The sequence below is a fragment of the Panthera pardus genome, unplaced genomic scaffold, assembly GCF_024362965.1.
Source record: "Panthera pardus isolate Hobbes unplaced genomic scaffold, ASM2436296v1 HiC_scaffold_12, whole genome shotgun sequence".
NCBI lineage: Eukaryota > Metazoa > Chordata > Mammalia > Carnivora > Felidae > Panthera > Panthera pardus.
In genome coordinates, this window is record NW_026526677.1 from 67,372,969 (window position 1) to 67,397,432 (window position 24,464).

At 38.8% G+C, this 24,464-nt stretch overlaps 1 protein-coding gene across 18 annotated transcripts in view; it reads right to left on the reverse strand.

Annotated features, from left to right (window-relative positions):
• The window catches only part of DLG2 (discs large MAGUK scaffold protein 2), a 2,072,859-nt gene that overhangs the window by 1,002,376 nt on the left and 1,046,019 nt on the right, over window positions 1-24,464 (reverse strand). For 13 of the 18 annotated variants that reach the window (XM_019450186.2, XM_019450179.2, XM_019450182.2 and 10 more), the window contains one exon: window positions 4,773-4,934. In XM_019450186.2, the coding sequence (XP_019305731.2) occupies window positions 4,773-4,934 (162 nt within the window). The remainder of the gene's footprint in view (window positions 1-4,772; window positions 4,935-24,464) is intronic. The other 5 variants (XM_019450181.2, XM_019450193.2, XM_019450197.2 and 2 more) reach the window with 1 other exon arrangement.

A 24,464-nucleotide genomic window follows, 5' to 3' on the forward strand; every position in this document is an offset into this window, starting at 1 on the left:
TAGCTTTGATTTTTGTTAGTTTTGTTTTGTTTTGCCACAAGAGAAGAAGATAGTCTCTTGGGAGCTTACCACTGGGTGAACTGAGGTATTTTAAAGAAAGAACTTATTTTCCTTCTATTTCTTTATAAAGTTTCCATCTATCACTAGTGTTGATGACTCTCACTTCGAAAAACTGAATTTCTTATGTATTCCCTTATATATCTGCTTAATAACAATTAAGAATAAGGGCATAAGAAAAAAGGACCTTCTACTTTTACATACATGGACCCAGTAAGTGAAAATTTGAATCTAAAATCTCTTTAAAAATAGAATAGTTTAGAGAAAGGTGATACAGCACAGGAGTGATAAAGAATACAGGCTTTGGATCCAGAGAGACCTGAGCTACAAATATTCGCATCCCTATTTACTAGTTTTTTGATTAAAGAGAACTATTTATAATTTTAAATTATAATCTCAGCAGAGATAATCTCAACAGAGGTAAAATGAGATGAATCTAGTAAAAGTCATTTTAAGGCCTTTGTCTTGATAGCTGGCTGATGGTAACAAGAAGGTCAAAGACAACATCCAGTGAGTGGTCCCAATGTGCCAAGCATGTCCTAAGCAGTTTACATGTATTACTTTAATTAGTACACAAATCCTATGACATAAATATTATTGTAACCGCCATTTTTCCAATAAGAAAGCCAAGATAGGTTAACTTGATCAAGGTCACATAGCTACCAAATGAAAGGGCCAGGGTTGAAATCCAGGTATTCTGAAGTCCAGGCTCTTAAAAATAAGCCTGCCTGTCCTTCTTCCTCCTTCCCTTTCCCATTCTTTTCTCTTTCTCTTGCTCTCTTATCAGATACTCTGTAAAGAGTACTTGGCTAGATGGCTGAGGTCTCACAGTACATAGGCTTCAGGAATTTGATTGCCGTTGCAGAGTGAGAATAAGTAACAAATAATTAGAACTCTGGTCTTTTAGGAAAGTGGTAAGTATACTTAGAAATCATGTTTTACTGGGGAGCCTGGGTGGTTCAGTCGGTTGAGCCTCCAACTTCGGCTCAGGTCATGATCTTGCAGTTTGTGAATTCGAGCCCTACTTCGGGCTCTGTGCTGACAGCTCAGAGCCTGCAGTCTGTTTCAAATTCTGTGTCTCCCTGTCTCTCTGCCCCTTCCCTGCTCACACTCAAAAAGAAATCGAGTTTTACTGCCCTTTGTTTCCCCATCACCTATTATTATGTGCACAGTAGAGACTCGATTAATATTTTGGAATTGACTTAAACTGAAAAGAAAATCCTCATGCTTTATTATAGGCCAGTTTCTTTTGTGCAAGAGTCTATGTGGCATCTGAAGGGAAAACATCCCCATCTCAAGGCAAAGAAAACAAATTCTGTCGAATCCACTGCAAAATTGCGTTTCTCCTTCCAACCCCATACTTCACAATAGCCAAGGCATTCTAATGAAAACAGGCTAAGCAAGCCCATCTATCAGCTAGGCAGCGGGTGTGCACCAAAGGCAAATGAATCTTAGAACCGAGGCTTCCAGTGATAAGCGGTGATGGAAGAAAATGATTGTCAAACCTGCAATGGTAAGATTGCTCAGCTAATGATTTAGAGCCTGCTCAGTGTGGCATTTCAACTGTTATCCAGCAATCTCCCACTCTGTTCAGGCATGCCATATGTAAATTTTTAATTAGTACAAGAGAGCTGCATTGACTCCTAAGTAAGGTTCAAGGGGAATTAGCTGCTTGTGGGTTTTGCCTCCTCACTCTTCCCTCTTTTACTGCTTAACCCAAGAGGACCAGACAGATCAAAGGAGCAGAAAGGTTGAAAATGTGTCAGTGCTAATTGAGAATTTGTACCTTCCTACCATTTCTCTGACTCTAATAGGCTTCCTTTATGAGAAAATAACACATTAGATTTTAGTCATGGCAGGTTCTCCAAACACTTGAACTGTAATATAATAATCCCTTAACAACTTGATTAGGAGATGTGTCCTGTTGCTATAAAATTGCATGTGTTTGAGCCTGCCTGTGCTGGAGCCAGCTCACATTGGCCTGTGAAGTCTCATTTGTTTCTTTTTTCCAAATGCAGTCAGGTGCTTCAGGGTGGAAGCCTGAACTCAGCCATGATGGGAGTATTTACACCATGAAATTGGCAAACTCTACGTGTGTGTGTGTGTGTGTGTGTGTGTGTGTGTGTGTGTGTGTGTGTCTGGAAAATTTATGCCGGTTTATCTTCATCACTATTGTTGACATAAGAAAGGTACATAGTCTGTTCATTAAGACAATCTACAAGCATATCTTGTTCAGCACAAACACTTCTAAAGTGTCATGGGGGGAAAGTCCTGGTTCCAAAATTGCTACTTCATAGCCTGTGTACAGAAGTCCTGGATGAATTCACCTTGCCATCCTCTTCACAATACCTTGGGGGTCACACCATACACTGGTAATTCCAAAAGGGAAGGCAAACATACTCCTGCCTGAATGTTTCCTATCAAGGGTTTATTATTCATAGGTGGCCACTTTTAAAACTGATGTGAGGTGTCTTCCATAAAAGACACCACTACAGTAAAAACCAATGCACTGTTTTTACCAGAAGAGAATAAGAAGTAAGACAGAAGGGAGAAACAGAAACAGAAAGCCTACTCAAATGAAAACCAAAGTTGAAGATAACTTAACTCTGAGATTCCTGGAGGACAAGGGATAAAGGTAAGTAGGAAAGATTCCTTTACATTTGAGATCCGATCTACAGAAAAAGCAAACTTTTCCTTTAACTCTAATAGACATTTTCCAAATAGACGTTTTCCAATAATGGCATAACACATGGTGTAATCAGCCAAAGTGTAGGTGGTTAGACAATTATAATATCATATATATGCTTAAGACTTAATATATAAAGTTAAGACCCTAACATGCTTTTATTGTTTTGTTCATTTTGTTTGTTTGTTTACTACAACTATGCTGCCTTTAGACTAGCCTTGATTAATCTTCTTAGCTTGAAGTCTTTAGGAGCTATGCTCTAGAACTAATTCAAATGTGCTATGAAAGGGACAAAGACAAGCAGCATGAAAAGAAGGAAAGGATTCCCTGTGGAGGTTCTTACAGGGATTCTTTCAAGCAGTTAGAAGGTAAACACCTGAAATTTAAGTACTCTTAAATGCAATCCAGTCTCCCACCTTTGCCCTTTCTTGATTTACACTGGTCAGTACACAGAATAAGTGTATTTGTTTGCAAACATGAGCATTTGTTTAAAGAAGGAAGGTATTAATCCAACCACAGAATAGATTCACTGATTCCTACAGTTAGATTTAGACCTTAGAGACAATTTTGTACACCCTCCTGCTGAAGGAATCCCTTGCACAATACCACTGCCACGTCATCTGCCTGCCCTGGACAATCTCTAGGTATAGGAAACTGCTGCTTTATCAAGTAGTCTACACCTGTTTGGGGTAGTAACTGCCAGGAGTCTTGGTCTCACAGCAATCCCATATATACATTCCTGCTAGTTTTGCACAGTAGCTCTGCTTCTGCCCTCTGGGTAACATCAATATTTTCTTCTACATGACAGCTCTAGAGGTGTAAGAAGGTAAATACCTTGTCCTCCAATCCTTAATCTTTTCTTCTCGAGACTAAACATACCCATTTCCATGAGTCATTCAATCATTTCTGATAAGGCTCTGGGAAGAATTGAACAATGAATTCCAGAGGCATAAGGTTTGCATATTTTTAAATATATAAACATATTTGCTAGAATTTGACAAAAAGCCTAAAATTTTAAGTAATTAGTGGTAACTGGAGCTAGTTTATTTGAGAATACATTTTTAGGATGCCAGGGTGTTTAAAATGTGCCAAATTTTGGAACTATATTAAAATACAATTTAGCCTCTCTTTGATGTTTTAGAAGGTATAAGATTCCAGAAAGCACTAGGGTCACTTTTATGGCTTTATTTTTTATTGTGACACAGCTATGCAGAAGTGCTGATGAAGTAAATGTTCTAACAAAATTGAAAAAATAGGATTTTCTTTAGCAATAAACAAAGAGTTATTTTAGTAGGTTTTTTTGTTTATCTGTCTTGTTTTGTTTTTTACCTGAATTCTCTTCTGTTATATCATTGACTCTAGATCCACTTTTTCAACTCTAATAAACATTTATGAGCTTTTATCCTAAGCACAAAATCCCATGGCATCAGCAAAGAAAAAGAGTAATTTGCAACCAAAGAGCACAGAAAATCCTCTCATTTAATTGTCCTTTTTTTGTCAAAATACCATTTATCAAGAAATTGCTTACAAATTAAGGAAAAAAGGTAGAAAGTGTTGGGAAAGAAAGAAATATAGTTTAAAATTGAGGCAGTGATGAGCCAACTCACATGGTTTTTTAAGTCTAGATGGCAAAGCAATCATTAGGTGTTAACATGTTATACTTACTTCCTTTGTATTATCTGGGACCAGGAACAGAGATGGAGAGGTAGCATTTGGACAAAATCTTGATGTACTTCTGGATTTTCTAAATATGTGGATAACTTATTTCCCTTTCAATTTTCATCCCTTGCTCTTTCCTTAGCCCAGTCTTAGCAACTAAAAAGAGTGCCAAGACATTCAAACAACTTGCAAGAGCAAATGCCCAGTGTCAGGAGCTCTAGGTAAGCCTCCAAACCACACAGGAAGACCCGTTAGCTTCCAAGGGCCACTGTAGCGTTTAAAGACAACCTCATTTAATCAGGTCAACAAACATCGCCCTCAGCATGGCAGACCAACCACTGCCACCAGCTCTGACAACAATATAACTGACCTTCAGAGGAGAGATGTGAGACTGCAAGACATATCCGTGGACATTTTCTATTTGAGACAGGTTCTTTTCTGACACATGCACCAGCTCAGGTCCTCTTACTTCATGGGTTAGTCGAGGTAAAGAATGATCATGCGGAGCGTCCTCATCTTGATATCGATACTTCTAGGAAAAAAGACAGGAAAGAAAGAAGAAAAGCATTAGTGTTGGCAAAGGGTATGGTTGATAACTTCACATCCTAACTTCATATACGGGACACAGTACATACCTACTATTGACTAAACAGACAACAAATTCACCAAACAGGCTTTGCTACAGACTCTTCTATGGGTCACCATAAGCAACCTCAATACTGAATGCTGAGCAAACCTCAATACTGACCAACCCAGATGACTTGTTTTTACCTGACCACTATCTCTATTTATAAGGTACAGAAGGGTGATAACAAATGATAAAGAGACAATTTACCTAAATAGATGAGGAAGTAATCATCTAAATGACCAGATTGCCTAAGTATGTGTGAAAATTTCTAGGTTAAGGATGGAGAAAGAAAAAAGGATTGGGAAATAAAATGGAATCCTGATACATTCCATTCAGGAAACTTATTATCTATCTGTCTGTCTATCTATCTATCTATCTATCTATCTATCTATCTATCTATCTTGAGACACTGCATGCAAGAGTGCAAGCAGGGGAGGGACAGAGGAAAAGGGAGAAAGAGAGAATTTTAAGCAGGCTCCACATCCAGCATGGAGACTGATGTAGGACTTAGTCTCATGACTGTGAGATCATGAACTGAGCCAAAATCAAGAGTTAGATACTTAATGGACTGAGCCACCCAAGTGCCCCAGGAAACTTAATTTTGTTTTCAGAATTTGTGAAAGGCTTAAGTTCCCTGGGAAATGTGGAAAAATGTCTTTTTTTTCCACAAAAGGAAGACACTCTTCTCTTCCTTTCACCTTCAAAGAGAAGGAGCACTGCTTTGGGTTAGCCAGACTCTGGGACAAAGGATCACAGTTTCCAAAAATGGAGCTTCATTTAAAATCAAGGCAAAGGGTCTTCCAATATTCAGATGATTCCCTGAAAGAAAAGAGATAATAGTTCATTCTCTCTTGACCCTTTTTCTCTTTTATTGTCTTCTTTATACACACCTGTAACAATAAGGGCAACCTCTGGCAAAGGCTATCTTTAAATCTTTCAACCAGACCTAAGGAAGCTGGTAGGGAGGAAAAGGATCAGGACAAGGAATAATAGGGATAAGTACAGCCCTAGTCATAGTGTTAGTCTCCATCTGTGGCATTGGCCTGTACTTCCTATCTTTGTGTCTCTCTTTACTGCTCACTCCTTTCCCTTTGGAGCTGTCCCTTCAGAGTCCCATTGTTTCAAGCCTGTTTGTCTACCTGGGAAAGAAAAAAAGGGAATATTCTATATCCACTCCCAACCCAGCTAACAAAATGTTAGTTTGCCTTGCTTTGCCTTTGTTCTGTGAATGCACAAGTATAAATATCATCATAATACATCAACTCAGACTTAACTGTACCATATAAACTTTTCCCCAGTACCTCACTATTGTTATCACCAACAGTTATTTTAATCACATCAGATTATTAACAACATGTGTTTTTACAAAATCATGCTATGTTACTTTCATTTTGAAGGTGAAACGGGATATCTTGGACATCAGCTCTAAGTCTGACTCATAATCTGACAGTAACAAGGCGAACCATCCAGGGTTGGGAATTTGATCTGTTGTCCACTCTTAGTCACAAGATGACTATAATTACTTATATTTTATAGGAAGGCTTTCTGCAATGTTCCCAGCTTAATATTAGTTGGAAAAAAAAAAAAACAACAAAACAAAACACCAAAAACAAAAAACAAAAAACTTACAACTAACAGGGGAGGGGCCAAGACGATAGAACAGTATGGAAGTGTGTTTTGCATCTCTCGTCCCTGAAATATAGCCAGATCAACACGAGACCATCCCGCACACCTAGAAAATTTATTTGAGGATTAACACAACAATCTGCACAACCTGAAACAAAGAACTCAGCAGGAACATGGGGTGGAGAGATGAACGGGGGGAGAGAGAAGCTGTGGAGGGCAGGGAGATGTTTTTGCTTGTGAAGAGAGGAGAGGGATGGGTGGAGAGTATGGGAAAGCATCCCTCCTGTCCAAAAGCAGCTGGAGAGAAAGTACACAAGGGACTGAAGAAAAAAAGGGAGAAAAGAGAAAGGAGAGGGTTTAAATTTCATTAAAACTCTATACAGGAGCACAGAGTTTGAAACTCTACAGCCTAATACCTGGCGGTGCTTGGGTGGAAAAGGCGAATTCCCAGGACCACAGTGAGGTCTGGGAGGTCCTCAGGCAACACAGGGAGAAGCGGCTCCAATGCTGGAGGGACATTTGGTAGAGGCTGTGTGGCCACCAGGTCCCAACAGACCCCAGAGAACAACCATATTCGCTGGTGCTGGAACAAGGTCATTATAAGGGTGAAACCCAGTGCCCAATGTGTGCTGTGATTTTCCATAATCCCTGAAAGGACACGATCACATGAACTTTTTCTGGGGCGGGTTGACACCCAGCCACAATCTCTGGGCATCGGCAAGCAGCATGTTCCCGAGAACGTTCCTGGGTGCGGCCAGCACCCAGCCATTGCTTGGTAATACCCTCCCATAGAGGGTCTGAGTGGACCAAAGCCGCAATCCCTCAGAAGTGAGGGGTCAGGAAATACAGGCTCATCTGAGATAAAACTCAGGAGGCAAGTAACACCTGGCAACCTGCTGGCTTGGTTGCAGACAGTGTAAAAGCGGAGAGTGGACAGAAGCCAGAGACAAAAGTATGCAACTACAGGTTGGAGAGAGGACAGAGTTCCAATAATAGACACTGGGTAGCTGGGTGACACCATTTTCACCCATCCTGTGCATGTGCATACACACCTACAATCGCCACAACAATCCACACCATAAGCTAAGCAGCACCATCTAGTGGAGAATGGAACCAAGCCGTTACACTAAGCCCCGCCCAATGGGGGGCCAACCTCGCTTTTCAGGAACACCACAAATCTCTCCACCTGCTTAGTTTATGGACTATAAAGTGCTTCATAGTTTAACTTCTAGGGGAAAACAATATAATTTCAATTATATTTCAGTCTGTTCTTTGGTCCATCTTTCAATTTCCTTTTTATTTTTCATTTCTTTTCTTTTTCTTCAATACAAAAAGGGAAAAATATTTTTATTTTCAATTTTTATTACAAATATTTTTCTTTTTTTTCTACTATAATTTTTTGTAACATTGTCAAATTCTATTTCCATCCTTTCATTTTATACTATTCCATTGCATTTATTTTCTCAAATTTTCAAACATTTTCCTTTTTTCCCTTTTTTTCTGTAATCAATCAAGCTTCTTTCAGAAACCAGATCAAAACACACCTAGGATCTATCATCATTTATTTGATTTTTGTGTATGTGTGTGTGTGTGTGTGTGTGTGTTGTTTTTATTTTTTTAATTTTTTTACATTATTAATTCCTTTTATTCCTTCAAAATAATGAAACAAAGGAATTCACCCCAAAAGAAAGAGCAAGAAGAAATGACAGTCAGGGATATAATCAACACAGATACAAACAAGATGTCTGAACGAGAATTTAGAATCACAATAATAAGAATACTAGCTGGGGTTGAAAATAGATTAGAATCCCTTTCTGTGGAGATAGAAGAAGTAAAATCTAGTCAGGATGAAATAAAAAAAAATTGCTATAACTGAGCTGCAATCTCAAATGGATGCCATGGCGGCAAGGATAGATGAGATAGAGCAGTGAATGAGTGACACAGAGGACAAACTTATGGAGAATAATGAAGCAGAAAAAAAGAGGGAGACTAAGACAAAAGAGCACGATTTAAGAATTAGAGAAATCAGTGACTCATTAAAAAGGAACAACATCAGAATAATAGAGGTCCTGGAAGATGAAGAGAAAGAAAAAGGGGTAGAAAGGTTATGTGAGCAAATCATAGTGGAAAACTTTCCTAACCTGGGGAAAGACATAGAGATCAAAATCCAGGAAGCACAGAGGACTCCCATTAGATTCAACAAAAACTGACCATCAACAAGGCATATCATAGTCAAATTCACAAAATACTCAGGTAAGGAATCATGAAAGTAGCAAGGGGGAAAAAGTCCTTAACCTACAAGGGAAGACAGACCAGGTTTACAGCAGACCTATTCACAGAAACTTGGGAGGCCAGAAAGGAGTGGCAGGATATATTCAATGTGATGAATCAGAAAAATATGCAGCCAAGAATTCTTTATCCAGCAAGGCTGTCATTCAAAATAGAAGGAGAGATTAAAAGTTTCCCAGACAAAAATTAAAGGAGTTTATGAGCACTAAACCAGCCCTGAGAGAAATTTTAAGGGAGACTCTCCAAGAGGAGAAAAGATAAGGGAAAAAAAGACCAAAAACAGCAAAGACAAGGAAGGACCAGAGAACACCATCAGAAACTCCAACTCTACAAGAAACAGAATGCCAATAAACTCATATCTTTCGGTACTCACTCTAAATGTAAATGGAGTAAACGCTCCAATCAAAAGACATAGGGTAACAGAGTGGATAAGAAAACAAGATCCATCTGTATGCTGTTTACAAGAGACCCACTTTAGACCTAAAGACACTTTCAGATTGAAAATAAGGGGATGGAGAACCATCTATCATGCTAATTGTTGACAAAACAAAACCAGAGTAGCCATACTTATATCAGACAATCTAGACTTTAAAATAAAGACTGTAACAAGAGATGAAGAAGTGAATTATATCATAATTAAGGGGTCTATCCACCAAGAAGACCTAACAATTGTAAACATTTATGCACCAAATGTGAAAGCAACCAAATATATAAATCAGTTAATCGTAAACATAAAGAAACTCATTGATAATAACATCCTAATAGTAGGAGACTTCAACACTCCATTTACAACAATGGACAGATCATCTAAACAGAACATCAACAAGTAAACAGTGGTTTTGAATGACACACTGGACCAGATGGACTTAACAGATATATTCAGAACATTTCATCCTAAAGCAGAATATACATTATTCTCCAGTGCACATGGAATGTTTTCCAGGATAGATCACATGCTGGGAGACAAATCAGCCCTCAACAAGTACAAAAGATCAAGATAATACCATGCATATTTTCAAAAACAATGCTATGAAACTCGAAATCAACCACAAGAAACAATTTGGAAAGATAGCAAATACTTGGAGACTAAAGAACATCCTACTAAAAACTGTTACAAGTGGCATGAAGCTGTTTTCATGGCTAACCAAGCTTGGTTAGCTAACCATGGGCTAACCAAGAAGTTAGGGAGGAAATTAAAAAGTACATGGAAGCCAATGAAAATGATAGCACCACAGCCCCAAACCTCTGGCACGCAGCAAAGGTGGTCATAAGAGGGAAGTATATAGCAATCCAGGCCTTCCAAAAGATGGAAGAAAGGTATCAGATACACAACCTAACCTTATACCTTAAAGAGCTGGAAAAAGAACAGCAAATAAAACCCAAAACCAGGAGAAGGCAGGAAATAATAAAGATTAGGGCAGAAATCCTTGCTATCAAAACCAAAATAAAACAGTAGAACAGGTCAATGAAACCAGAGGCTGGTTCGTTGAAAGAATTAACAAAATTGGTCACCCCAAACCAGTTTGATCAAAAAGAAAAAGGAAAGAACCCAAATAAATAAAATCAAGAATGAAAGAGCAGACATCACAGCCAACACAGCAGAAATACAATAATAAGAAGAGAATATTATGAGCAATTATATGCCAATAAAATGGGCAATCTGGAAGAAATGGACAAATTCCTAGAAACATATAAACTATCAAAACTGGTAGGGTCACCTACCCAGTGGGCCTAAGATCCGGGATCCTGTCCAAATAATTTGAATCTGAATCCTATTTCTATCATCAGCCTGTCCTCCTCGCCCATAAAGATGTGAAGCACAAGCCTGATGACTGAATTGACAGCTTAGTGGAAAATGCTTCATTAAGAACACAGAACAGAATGATGTCAGAACATTTCTGTAAAGTGAAAACTACCATACCTTTGTTTTTCTAACCCTGTGAGTAATTTGGGAAGGTAATTTGCCTCAGAAGCAGAGATAAAGTTTAACATTCGCTCTTGATTAATTATGTGTTCAATGAGAGTGGAATAATGTCATACACATGCCCATTTTAGTTTCTCAGGCTTTCAGGCCACTTCCCCTCCATATCCCCCACCCCCTTCAATTCTCTCTCAGGGAGATACTACCATCTATGCAGTCACCTGGACCAGAAAAGTAGGAATCAGTCAGACTCCATCCTCTCTTTCATTCTCTCATCTGCCAATTTGATAAATCGCTGAGTCTGCCTAATTTATATCTTAAATAGTTCTTGAGTCCACTGCATCCTCATCTGCCACCACCACCACTGCCCACATTCAAGTTCTTATCAGGTCCCATCCGGGGAACCTCTGGACTGTCCAGACTGCCACTGAGATTGCTCTTTCCCATTCATCCTCTACACTGCACCAGGCAACTTTCTGAAATCGCAAACTGGCAAAGTCTTTCTCTTTAAACCCATTCAGTGGTCCCCACTGCCTATAGGACAGAGCTCAAGCTTCCTTATTCTCCTATAAGCTACTCCCTAACACCACTACCTAAGCAGCGTCCCCATTACTTCTGAACTCTTTTATCTTGTTACTCCCACCTCAGGATTGTGGAATGAATATAAGCATATCATTACTTCCAGTTTTTTAAATACTGCTTTAAAAATTCTGGTAAAATACACATAAAAATTTCCATCACAACCATGTTTAAGTGTCAAGTAATATTAAGTATATTTGTATTAATGTGTAACCAATCTCCAGAACTTTTCATGTTGCAAATCTGAAACTCTATAGTCATTAAACAGCAATATCCGTGTTTCCCACACCACTTCCCCCCGCCCCCAGCCCCTGGCAACCACAATTCTACATAATCTACTTTCTATTTCTATTAATTTTACTACTCTAGATACCTTACATCAGCAGAATCATACAGTATGTGTCTTTTTATAACTGGCTTATTTAGCATAATGTCCTCAAGGTTCATCTATGCTATAGCATGTGACAGGATCTCCTTCCTTTTTTTAAGGCTGAATAATATTCCATTGTATATACATACCCCATTTTGTTTATTCATTCATCTGTAGATGAGCAGTTTGGTTGCTCCCAAACTTGGCTATTGTGAGTAATGCTGCTGTGAACACAGGTATACAAATCTCTCTTTGAAACCCTGCTTTTGATTTTTTGGATAGATACCCAGAAGTGGATAATATGGTAATTCCATTTTTTTATTTTTTTGAAGAGTTTAAGCTTTTTAAAATTTCACATATGTGAAAACAGCTTCATGCCACTTGTAACAGTTAGGAAATACTTGTATTCTGATCAAGATCCAAGAGTACCAGAAGTAAAATTTTACAAAGTTAAAATGATTACTGTAGTTCCTGAAGAATTCCTGCAGTGAGATTTGGCAGGTTGAGAGAAAGATCCCATCCTTTATTCTTTTTTAATTTTTAAATGTTTTAATTTATATTTTAGTTAATATACAGTGCAATATTGGTTTCGGAAGTAGAATTCAGTGATTCATCGCTTACATGCAACACCGAGCGCTCATCACAAGTGCCCTTCTTAACAACCATCATCCATCTATCTCTTCTTCCACCCACTTCCTTCCATCAACCCTCAGTTTGTTCTCCATCATCAAGAATCTGATAGTTTCACTTTCTTCTCTTTTTCCCCCTTTGTTCATCTATTTTGCTTCTTAAATTCCACATGAGTGAAATAATGTCTTTCTCTAACTGACTTCCTTTGCTTAGCATCATACATTCTAGCTCCATCCACATCATTTCAAATTACAATATTTTTTGATGGCTGAGTAATATTCCATTGTATGTATATACCACATCTTCTTCATCACTCATCAGTTGATAGACATGTGGGCTCCCTCCATAGTTTACCTATTATTGATTATGCTGCTATAAACATTGGGGTGCATGTACCTCTTTGAATTTGCATTTTTGTGTCCTGTGGTTAAATAGCTACTAGTGTAATTACTGGATCATAGGGTAGTTCTATTTTTATTTTTTTAAGGAACCTCCATACTATTCTCCAGAGTGGCTGCACCAGTTTGCATTCCCACCAACAGTGCGAGAGAGTTACCCTTTTTCCACATCCTTGCCAACACCTGTTGTTTCTTGTGTTGTTAATTTTAGCCATTCTGACAGGTGTGAGGTGATATCTCATTGTAGTTTTGATTTGTATTTCCCTGATGATGAGTGATGTTGAGCATCTTTTCATGTGTCTGTTAGCCATCTGGATGTCTTCTTTGGAAAAATGTCTATTCATGTTTCCTGTCCATTTCTTAACTGAGTTGTTTGTGTTTTGGATGTTGAGTTTGATAAGTTCTTTATAAATTTTGGATATGTTGTCTGCAAGTATCTTCTCACATTCTGTAGGCTCTCTTTTAGTTTTGTTGGTTGTTTCCTTTTCTGTGCAGAAGCTTTTTATCTTGATGAAGTCCTGACAGGTCATGTTTGTTTTTGTTTCCTTTGCCTCTGGTGATGTGTCTAGTAAGAAGTTGCTGTGGTCAAAGTCAAAGAGGTTGCTCCCTGTGTTTTCCTCTATGATTTTGATGGTTTCCTGTCTCACATTTAGGTCTTTCGTCCATTTTAAATTTATTTTTGTGTATGGTTTAAGAAAGTGGTCCAGTTTCATTCTTCTGCCTGTTGCTGTCCAGTTTTCCCAACACCATTTCCTGAAGAGACTTTATTCCACCAGATATTCATTCTTTTCTGCTTTGTTAGAGATGAGTTGAGCATACAGTTGTGGGTCCTTTTCTGGGTTTTATTTTCTGCTCCATTGATCTATGTGTCTGTTTTTGTGCCAATACCATATTGTCTTGATGACTACAGCTTTGTAATATAGCTTGAAATCCAGAATCCTGATGCCTCTAGTTTTGTTTTTTTCTTTTTCAAGATTGCTTTGGCTGTTCAGTGTCTCTTGTGGTTCCACACAAAATTTAGGACTGTTTGATCTGGCTCTATGAAGAATTCTTGTGGTATTTTGATAGGAATTGTATTAAATGTGTAGATTGCATTGGGTAGGATAGACATTTTAACAATATTTGTTCTTCTAATCCATGAGCATGGAATAAAAACATTCCATTTCTTTGTATCCTCTTCAATAACTTTCATAAGTTGTCTATAGTTTCCAGAGTACACGTCTTTTAACTTTTTAGTATCATTCCTAGATATCTTACTATTTTTGGTACAGATCACATCCTTTAAAATATACACTTTAGTGAACTATTTGGACAAATTACTATCAAGACACAGATAATAAACTTAGTTGAATTCCCATGATGTCACAAATAACTTATTTTAAATTAATTATTTTCATAAATTTAAGACCCATTTTAAAGACTGATAAGATCTTAAATTAGGCTGTAAAACCAATCATGATGCTCAAAAAGTTATTCATTTTAAAATTAGCAAAAGTTATTCATTTTAAAATTCATTGATCCTTTAGGCCTCAACTTTGACATTATCTTTTCTGGAAAGCTTTTGTGAACTGCAAATGTGAGATTTTGTGTGTGTTCCCATAGCTCCCTATACTCTACCAATCACAGTTTTTATCATGCTATATGTCTTCTATTTGTGTGTGTGTATGTGTGTGTGTGTGTGTGTGTGTGTGTGTTTTATCATGCTATATGTCTTCTATTTGTGTGTGTGTGTTTGTGTGTGTGTGTGTGTGTGTGTGTGTGTGTGTGTGTACACTCAACTCAAAGAGTCTCTGAGGACTTGGACATTTGAGTATTGCTTATCCTTATATCTCTAGTCCATAGCCAAGCACCTGGCATATGCTCAATAAGTATTTGCTGCATAAAGTTATGAAGGACAAAGAAATGGATGAAATGGGTATAAGTTTCTTAAGCTACAAAGTTATTTTGGCTGCTAGATGGAAGCTCTTTCATTGAAAAACATTATGAATTCAAGTTTAAGCAAAAAAAGACAAATGCATCATTCACTTGACACAATCTTAAAGGACATCAGATTCTTAAGTATTCTATATCTATTTCATCATCATTCCCTTTGGTAATACATGATAAGAATATAAGCTGAATAAGAAACAGTTCTTGACCTTGAGAAAATCATAAATTATTAAGTGAGTTACGTACATGTGCAGCTAAGTAACATAGTCATAATGACAAGCATAAGCTGAGTTCTGTGGAAACAGAAATGGATCATCACTAACTCTAAGGCTTCCCAGTTTGAAACAGGATCCAGAATGGTAACAGAGGTAAGAGCTATTCTCAGCAAAGGCAACAACATGTATAAAGGATACAAGTGACAAAAGAGGATGATGTTTTGAGGGAACAGTGAAATCCTGAAATGGATTATGGCAGATGTTATTGCACCCCCTCAAATTCATGGAAGTCCCTTTTACACATTAAGGCTCACATCTGCATACTCCTCAGAATAATCACTCTTGGGTGACTGAAGCATCCTTACTTAGATGTGCCTGGGAGTTATAGTGGAATCCCCAACCTCCACACCTCAAAGTGAAATAAACCCTATGGTGCCAAATATACTCTAAAGCACCTGATGGGATCCATCTGAAGCTTGATTGCACCCTGACCTACATTCTTGTAGAACTTCTTGGTGCTTCTCTCACTCCTTTAATTGTTTCTTCAGGAGAAATGTCCTCCATAAACCATGCACACACCAAACCCAATTCTACATCTGGTGAGCCTGAAGTACTATTTGGATGGAACTTGGGATGTGAGGTAGAGTGTGGCAAGAAACAAGGCTGAAAGGCTGACTGCTATCTACTGTAGACAATAGGGAACAATCCAGAGACCTAAACAATGCTTTTTCTGGTGCCAGCCACATATTCTCTTTCCTTTTTAAATTTCTTTTCTTCCAGTGTTTCATGCAAGAGATGACTGAACAAGAGATTACTGAACAAGATCTGGTGAGAAGTGCCATATTTAACTCAAATGCAAGGGTCCAAAGGAAGCACCCTGATATGGCATAGTAGAATCTTCTCAGATTCAACTTTGGCTAAAGCATAAATAATTTTTTGCTTTGTACTACTAAGACCAATACCAATATTAAAACAAATGCTAATATTAAGAGAAATACTAATCCTAACACTAATGCCAATATTAAAACCAACAATAATGGAAGTTTTAGCTAACATGCCAGTAACTATGCTACGTTTTACATACATCTTCACATCTGAGAGATAGGTGTTACTATTCTCCTCATCTGAGGCTTGGATAGTTAGGCATTTTTTCCATGATTACATATCTGGAGAGTGGCAAACTAGGATTCAAATACATGTTAGTCTGCTTTTGACCTAGGGAACATAAATATTCTTCTCAAGTTTTTCTTCAAAGCTCTTAAGAGACCCACTTTCTCTTCAGGAAATACAATTCTTAGGTAATCTTCAAGAGTCATCTAACCAGGGAGATTAAACAACTGTGCAAAAGTCACATTCTGATTTCAGAATCATCCCTAATAATCTGGGAAATTCTGAGTTATTTCTCATTCCAAGGCTTTTTTATTAGTTACTGATGTCATTCTGGGCACCTTCGAGGTTTCTGTATTGCCTGTAAAAGGACAGCCATTTAAAGAGGGCCTCTGTTTTGAAATCTGTGCCTTCTTTTTCCTTTCCTCAGCTTGGTCCATTGGAGGGGGATTCGAGCAAAAGTACTTTTGTAAATATCATATTTTCCTTCCAAGCTCTAAGGGGAGTGAAGCAGAAGAAGAGATCAAGACAGGGAAGACATTTGCTCTTCATGTCTTACCTCATTTTGTCCCTGACTTCTGGAATCCTATCCTCTTTCCCCTTCTGAAGCTTAAACCCTGACTCATGTACTGCTTCACCAGGCAAGCTTTTTCAGGTCCTTGATGATCATATTGAGTGCCATCTCCTCTTGGAAGGTTTCACTGACTGCGAAGGTTGAAAGGATATGCTCCCATAGGGTTCTGCACAGATTTCTGTCATCAAATAACAACTTTATACTACAAAGACCTGGCCATGTACCTATCATTCCTACTAGCCCCTGAGTGTCTCTTGAGCACAGATGGAGTCATATCCATCTCTGAAACTCTAGTGCCCCACTGGTGGCAATGCATACTAAGAGACCAGTAAATGACTTTCAATGAACTAAACCTAAATAATCTGAACAATACTGTAATGTGCTGATCAAAAAGCCCTCCTAGCTGAACCTGAATGCAATCATGCTCACATTTCTTTTCAACCACGGAGCCCCTCATGTGGATGCACAAAGGCTAGGAAGTCTGACCACATTCTGCTCATGCCCGTGTAAGCTCGAACCACCCTGAGTTACCCAGAATTCAAAGGCAGGAACCTACAGCACACGATCCATCCCTGGAGGCTCTCCTGCACAGGTTGGAAGGTGGCATTACACTGGCACACTATGTGTTAGCAGAGGGAGAAGTCACAAATTTTTCAAGGTCTCATAAATAAAAATCTGGGTCAGTCTCTGTTTCTGCATAAGAAGTGCTCTGCTTCCCCCTTGCAGCAGGAGTTGGCACTGTTCTGATGAGAGAGAGAATCAGATCAAACTCAGAGAGCCAGAACATATGTGTGTGCTCTTGAACAGTTAGTGAACACTATCCATTACCACTTTTCTACGTGTGTTATACAGAGTATCCCATTTAAGACTTGGAGTAACAGGGCATCTGGGGGTCACAGTGGGTTGAGTGTCTGACTTCGGCTCAGGTCATGATCTCACCATTCATGAGTTCGAGCTCTGCAGCAGCTTGCTGCTTTCTGCAAAGAGCCTGCTTCAGATCCTCTGTCCCCCTCTCTCTCTACCTCTCCCCTGTTTGTGTTCTCTCTCAAAAATAAATAAAACATTTAAAAAAATACTTATAGCAACATTATGAAAAAGTACAAAATTAAGCAATGATTGTAGTTTCTTACACAAAGTCTGATACTTAGGAGATACTCAAAATCTGTTAGTTCTACCACTTCTGTTAACAGTATCAACAAACAACAGGGTGTCTGGGTGGCTCAGTCGGTTAAATGTCCAACTCTTGATTTCTGCTCAGGTCATGATCTCACTGTTCCTGGGTTGGAGCCTCACATCTGGCTCTATGCTGACGGTGTGGAGCCTGCTTGGAATCCTCTCTCTCTCTTTGCCCTGCCCTCATTTTCTCTCTCTCAAAAATAAATAAATCAACTTAAAAATAAGCATTCTCTGTATTATCTCCTTCTCTGTGATCTAATTTCTTAGATGGTAGGAATCTCTGATATCTATGTCTGTTTCCCACAGAACAGTCAAGCCAGAACACCAACCACATAGTATGTGTCCACTAGACCTGGCTGACTAAATGCCACTGCTGGAAGGAAGACTCTTAGTTTTAGAAATGTGCTTTGGCAGGGAAAAAAACACCTATTTGAGGAGAAGCATTTAGTAAGTAAGAAAAGTAAGTAAATAATGAACTTATAAAGAGCACTGATTCCTAAGAAAAAAGTGAATGAAGCTCAGAAAATAGAGAAAACCACTGGTGAAGAAAGTGGTCTTAATTAAGGAACACAATGGAAATAAAGGGTCTTCACTTCTCCTCAAGACTCTAAGTTTGAATCCTGTAACAGTGCATGCTCATCCAGGCCCAGCTAGTTACCATCTGATTTTGAGGGAAATATTTGGTTTAAACACTTTGATATTTCTTTTTAGGAATTTTATTTATTGGAAACTTGTGCAGTATGTATCCAGCTTTCTCTCTTTCCAGCATTTTCCTTTTTTCATGATTGCTTATCTGTGACCTGTGACCCACCTCCATTTACCATGCTTACTTCATCCTCTCTGCAACTCACTGTCTCCCTCTCTAGAGGGAAAATATGAATAAAAAGAAAGAAAGAGAGAGAAGATAGAAAAAGTGTTTAATGTAGTGATCAGATTGGTAATTACATTCATTTCTTTAATTTCAAATAAGTTCTCTGAATGATATTTTTGCTAGAGGAAGTTTCTCTTCCCCCTTTGCATCCTTTCTGGCACTATCCTAGTCCATTTGTCTAGAATCACATGTATGTGATAAATCTGGGGTGGGAGGGGGTCATTAGATAGGAGGACAACAAGAGAAAGAAGCACAAGACCAACCAGCCATGATTTTCACGTCTACTTCCAGAAGGAGGTGTCCTGGTTTCCTTTGTCTTTCCATACCACACCAATCTGCCTCACCCAATTTCAGGGTACCCTTGTACTGATTTTTCATAAATCACATTTTGATTTTACATTTAATTTCTACAATCATTTGCTTAATGTTTGCCTCCTCTATTGGACTGAAACCTCCATGGAGTCAGGTCACTGCTGACCTTCAGCACCTGCTACCTAGAAAATCTCAATCAACATTCACTGAATAGATAGTCTGTGGCCAAATCTCTCTTCAAAATCCATTACTCACAGAGCTAATAAAACTGGGTTGGAGCTCACTGATTGCTGATTGCACCCAGATCTTCCCCAAATGACATTAACATTCAAAAAACCAAAACAAAACCAAACACAAACCAATGACCCACAATCAGCAATACAGCTGGCCCAAAGGACACTTGAAAGAGGAATGTTTGGAGGACTGGCGCAGGATGTAAGTAACACGACAGATCTGAGAGATGAAAAGCTCTCCCAGGTGCTCCATTTGAATTTTTTCAAACAAAACTCAGAAATGAAAGGAAATACATTTCCACTTTTTGCCACAAAGAACAGGACAAGCCAGGATGTTAATTAAATTACAAATCAGCTGTCTGCTTGCAGCTGACAGAGCTTTGTGTTCTCCCAAGCAACGTCAGATATTTTAAACCCTCTGTAATTACCTACAATGGAGGAACTGCCAAGAAGTTCCTTTCATGAATATTTAACGGATCTTAAGATCCTTTTTAAAGAACTGATGGTTTAAATAATCATGAGGGAACTTATTCTAGCTCAGTGCTGCCCTCCATCTGATAACTGAAGATGCTGGAGATACAGCATGATAGGAAATGCAAGCCATCTTTCCTAAAATTCTGAGTTAAGCCGGAGACCTAGAGAAGGCCAGGCTCACCCAAGAGACGTAACTGTATGATTGGACAGCGCTTAAGCTCTCTGAGAAAGTCAGAATGGGGCCAGAGATCTATGATCTGGGAAAATAATGGATTTGTGGAATTGTAAAGTGAATTTGTATAAGATGTCACACATTGAGATTGCTACTTGTAATTTACAAAAGTACATTCAGAAACATTATCCCAAATAATTTTCAAGGATTGGAAAATAAGGGGCGCCTGCATGGCTCAGTCGGTTGAGCGCCCCACTTCGGCTCAGCTCATAATTCCTCTGGGTTCGAGCCCTGCGTCAGGCTCTGTGCTGACAGCTTGGAGCCTGGAGCCTGCTTCAGATTCTGTGTCTCCCCCTCTCTCTTTCCTTGCCTCTCCCCCACTCGCACTCTCTCTCTCTCCCTCTCTCAAAAATAAAATAAACATTAAAAAAATTAAAATAAAAAATTGGGAAACAACGGTATTATCACTCTGATTACCAAATGAGAAAACAGGATCAGAGAGTCTCCAAAGCAAAATACATGGTGAAGCAGGTTTCAAATCAAGCTAGCCATCTGACTCCAAGAGGCAGCCCAATATGGTGAAATGTGCATGAATTCTGGCATTAGAAACATAAGTTCAAATCTCACTTATGCCACTTGCTAGATGGGGGACATTTGTCAAATTGCTGGATTGACTGAAGCTATAAACTAGGAATTATAGTATACTATACAGAAAAATATGAACATTGAATAAGACACTGTATTCCTGGCACGTGGTAGCTACTTGCCCAATATTAATGCTCTCCTTTCTGGAACTGTCAAGTCCTTTGCTCTTTGCAGGTCTAGGTCATCAAAAAAAAAAAAAAAAAAAAAAAAAAGTGGTCCCTAAGAATGAACTCTTCAGACTATCAGTGCTGTCAGCAAAATGGAAACAAATGTGAATGATCATTTATAGCTAAATATGTCTGTCATCTTTCCCTTCCATAGGCCATCATATTAGAATAACTTTCCAAAACATCAACTGCAGAATAGTAGCTAGGTGTGCAGGTTCTGGAGAGACTGCCTGGACCAATACCCAGGTCCATCATGCACTACATGACCTTGGGCAACTTATCAAACTCTGTGGGACTTGATATTCACATCTATGAAATGAGACTAGTACTTACCTCACAGAATTTTTGAGAAGGCCAAGTGAGGCAATGCATTAAATGTACTTAGTAAAGAGGCTGTGACCTAGTAAGTGGTCACCTAATATCACCTATGATTATTTTATGGTAACAGATTTTTTTTTTAACTTACTTATAAAAATTTTTAAGGATTATATCCCCAAATGTGTTGCACCTGGTTATTGTGCAGACTTCAAACTTAACTCATACATGATTTCTTCCCAGATGCTTTCCCTGGACATCCAGGTTTAGCCAAGTGTCCTTTATCTGTGCTCTCATGACTGACACACTGAGAATCTCTTTTTTTTCTTCTTCTTCTTGTTTTTTTAAACATCTATGTACCTTTTTTCTCATGAGAACATAAAGACTTCTTTTTTAATTTTTTTTTAATATTTGTTTTTTGAGAGAGACAGAGCATGAGTGGGGGAAGAGCAGAGAAAGAGGGAGACACAAAATCTGAAGCAGATTCCAGGCTCCAAGCTGTCAGCTCAGCACAGAGTGCAACATGGGGCTCAAACTCATGAACCATGAGATCATGACCTGATCCAAAGTCGAACACTTAACCAGCTGAGCCACCCAGGTGCCCCAACATAAAGACTTCTTGGTCCATTATTGTACCACCAGCAGCAAACATTCCAACAATAAATGTTTCTGAACTGAACTATAGCTGGTGGGGATCTAAGTTCCTTGGACTCTTGGGTAATCTACACACCTAGCACATCCTAAAAGTAGCATGTGCTCAAGAAACCTGTTGGGATTCTATAGGATATCTGGTTACTGAAAAGTACCATATAAGATTTTCAATAATGAAGTGAAAAACTGGTCCATGTGTAGTACAGGTTATGAAGTAGGGTTATTTTGGGGAGAATCATTAAAATTTGGGGTGTGAGGCACCTGGGAAGGAGTGTTAGTTAGCTGATGGCTTTCTCAAGTAAGTATTGAGAGGAGGGCAAACTGTGACGTGTAACAAGGGAACTGAATGAGTTCCCTTCTTTCCCCTACTTGGCCAGTACTGAGCAGAGCAGCACATAAGTAAGGCCATCCCAAGTAATCTTACTGAAGGCTCTCTTAACCCCCAGACAGCAGCTGGACACACAGACATGTGTACCAACCTTGATAAGCACAATAAAATATCTTAATGTGTGTGCAAGGCAGGTAAGAAGTCTAGAAGAATACACACTGAATTGACAGTGGTGCCTCTGGGTGATTATGAATTTCCTGTTTTGAGCTCATGAATTATTTTGAGAATAAAAATAATTAACAAAATAGAACATGTAAGACATGAGCAAGTATTTGCTTTGTTTTAATGAAGAAGGTTCAGTGGGCTGTAAGCTTTGTGTTGAGGGAAGATTCCCCTGCCCTAGAAAAGGTTTCTCCTAGTTTAGCTGAGTTAACTTTGAGAGCTGGTTGAAGGATGCAGGGTGATTGCCAGCTGTCAGGTGAAGGAGGGGGAGCTAGGGAGGAATTTTCTACAGAAGAAGAGAGTTGGAAGTCAAATTGCTTTGTTACCAAGAAATCACAGCAATGATTTAGGAACAATCTCGACAATTAGTTTGTCCATTTGAAGCACAAATTCAAATACAGTCTGAGTAATTCTGCAGGGATAATTGCCACTGGATTCGAGAGAGGACAGTAAGAACTTATGGGCAGTCACTGTCTGATTCAATCTGCCAGCTGGGCAACTGCTCCAACTTCTATGAGTGTCATTACAGCTGAAGGCTAGAAGCGTGTTCTCAGTGTGCCTGGTGCCAGGAAAAGATGAAATGTTTATTTCATCGGGATGCCTAGTCAAGTGAGGCAAATTCCCTGCACCTTAGTGTCCTGAGTTTAAATTCTGCTCCCGCCACTAATCAACAACACGACTTCAGGCAAGTACAGAAGCTCTCTGAAACTCAGATTCCTCATTTGCGAAACTGGGCTAATAATACTTATAACAGTGTTGCTATGAGAAATTGACGAGAAAGTATGTGTAAAGGCCTTGGCAGCAGGCCCGACTACTGATTGATGCTTAAGAAATCTGAGTCTCTTCCTATTCTTGGGTCAGTGTTAAACACTCATCTTTCTAAGTGTTGTCAGAAGAGCCACCACACACACACGCATGCATACATAGATTCAACTCAGCCTTACCCCTATTGCAGGCAGCCAGCTTCCTACATGCTACATATAAGCACCATAGCATCACATATAGATCAGTGCAAACTCTCCAAAGGATGTACACTGAGTTGCAAAGGTCTTGCCTCTACTGCTCTAATATTCAGTTTCTTTTCCATATGTAAGGCCATCTTACCCTCTTTATCCATGCTTCCTCCTGAGCCAAGGTTGCTGGTCTCTTCTGCCTCTGATTACCATCACTGTCCAGCAGGAAGGGAGAAACAGTCACAGACGCAAGTGCTAATGACACTAAAATATAGCTCTTTGTCTGAATTCTCTTTTTTTTTTTTCCTCTCAACATGCTTCCTTTACCCAGCAGCAAACATGAACAGCTGTTGTCTCCATGGGAAGATGTCAGGTGGCCCAAGTGGGCAACCACTCCAAATTATCTCTGGGGTGGTACAAATGGGTTTGGAATCATCTAGCTGTTCTTATCTAGCTGCCTTTGTCCCAGAGCCCCTCATGATGAGCCAGCCTCAGTGACTCTGGAACATGGAACAGGTGAAGGATTGAGACAGAAGTTATGGCTCTGATCTCATTATCAGTAAGTTCTAATCAAAGAGGATTATTTGGCAACCAGATACTGTTATAAAAATATTAATATTTCCTCAGATAAAGTCACTTCATAACACATGCTTGATTATAGTTGTTTAATCTCCAGATAATATAATTTTCTCCTGGGAAGCCATTTTTATACTTAATTTAGGTATGTGAATATGCAATTGAATACACACAATTATAGAATGCTGTTGTGTGCTTACTAAACCTCAAGATGTAAGCCCCAAATCAAGAAAAGCTAGAAAGTTTTCTCATTTTCTTGTCCTGGTACCCTGCTGGGAACTCATAGTGTCATCTTTCAGATGAATGAATGCCTATGATGTGGCATACATAAGTATCTATGCTTCATAAGTATTCATTTATTTAATCCTTACAGCAAGCTTATGAATTAGTTACTGTTTTATTTACCCTATTTTATAGATAAGAAATTAGAGGCAAAGAAAAATTAAATAAACTGGTGATACAACTAGTGAAGAAGCTAGGATTCATACCTCACTATCCTCATAACCCTTACCTTAATCCTTCACGATAGTGTCTCTCAGATATTATGCATTTCTTATTCTCTGAATCAGGCATTTATACTGAGAATGGTAGATACTCTGGCTCTTTGGCTTAAAAGTCATGGTCTGCAGGGTGCCTGGGTGGCTCAGTCAGTTTAGTATTCAACTCTTGATTTTGGCTAGGTCATGCTCCCAGGGTTGTGG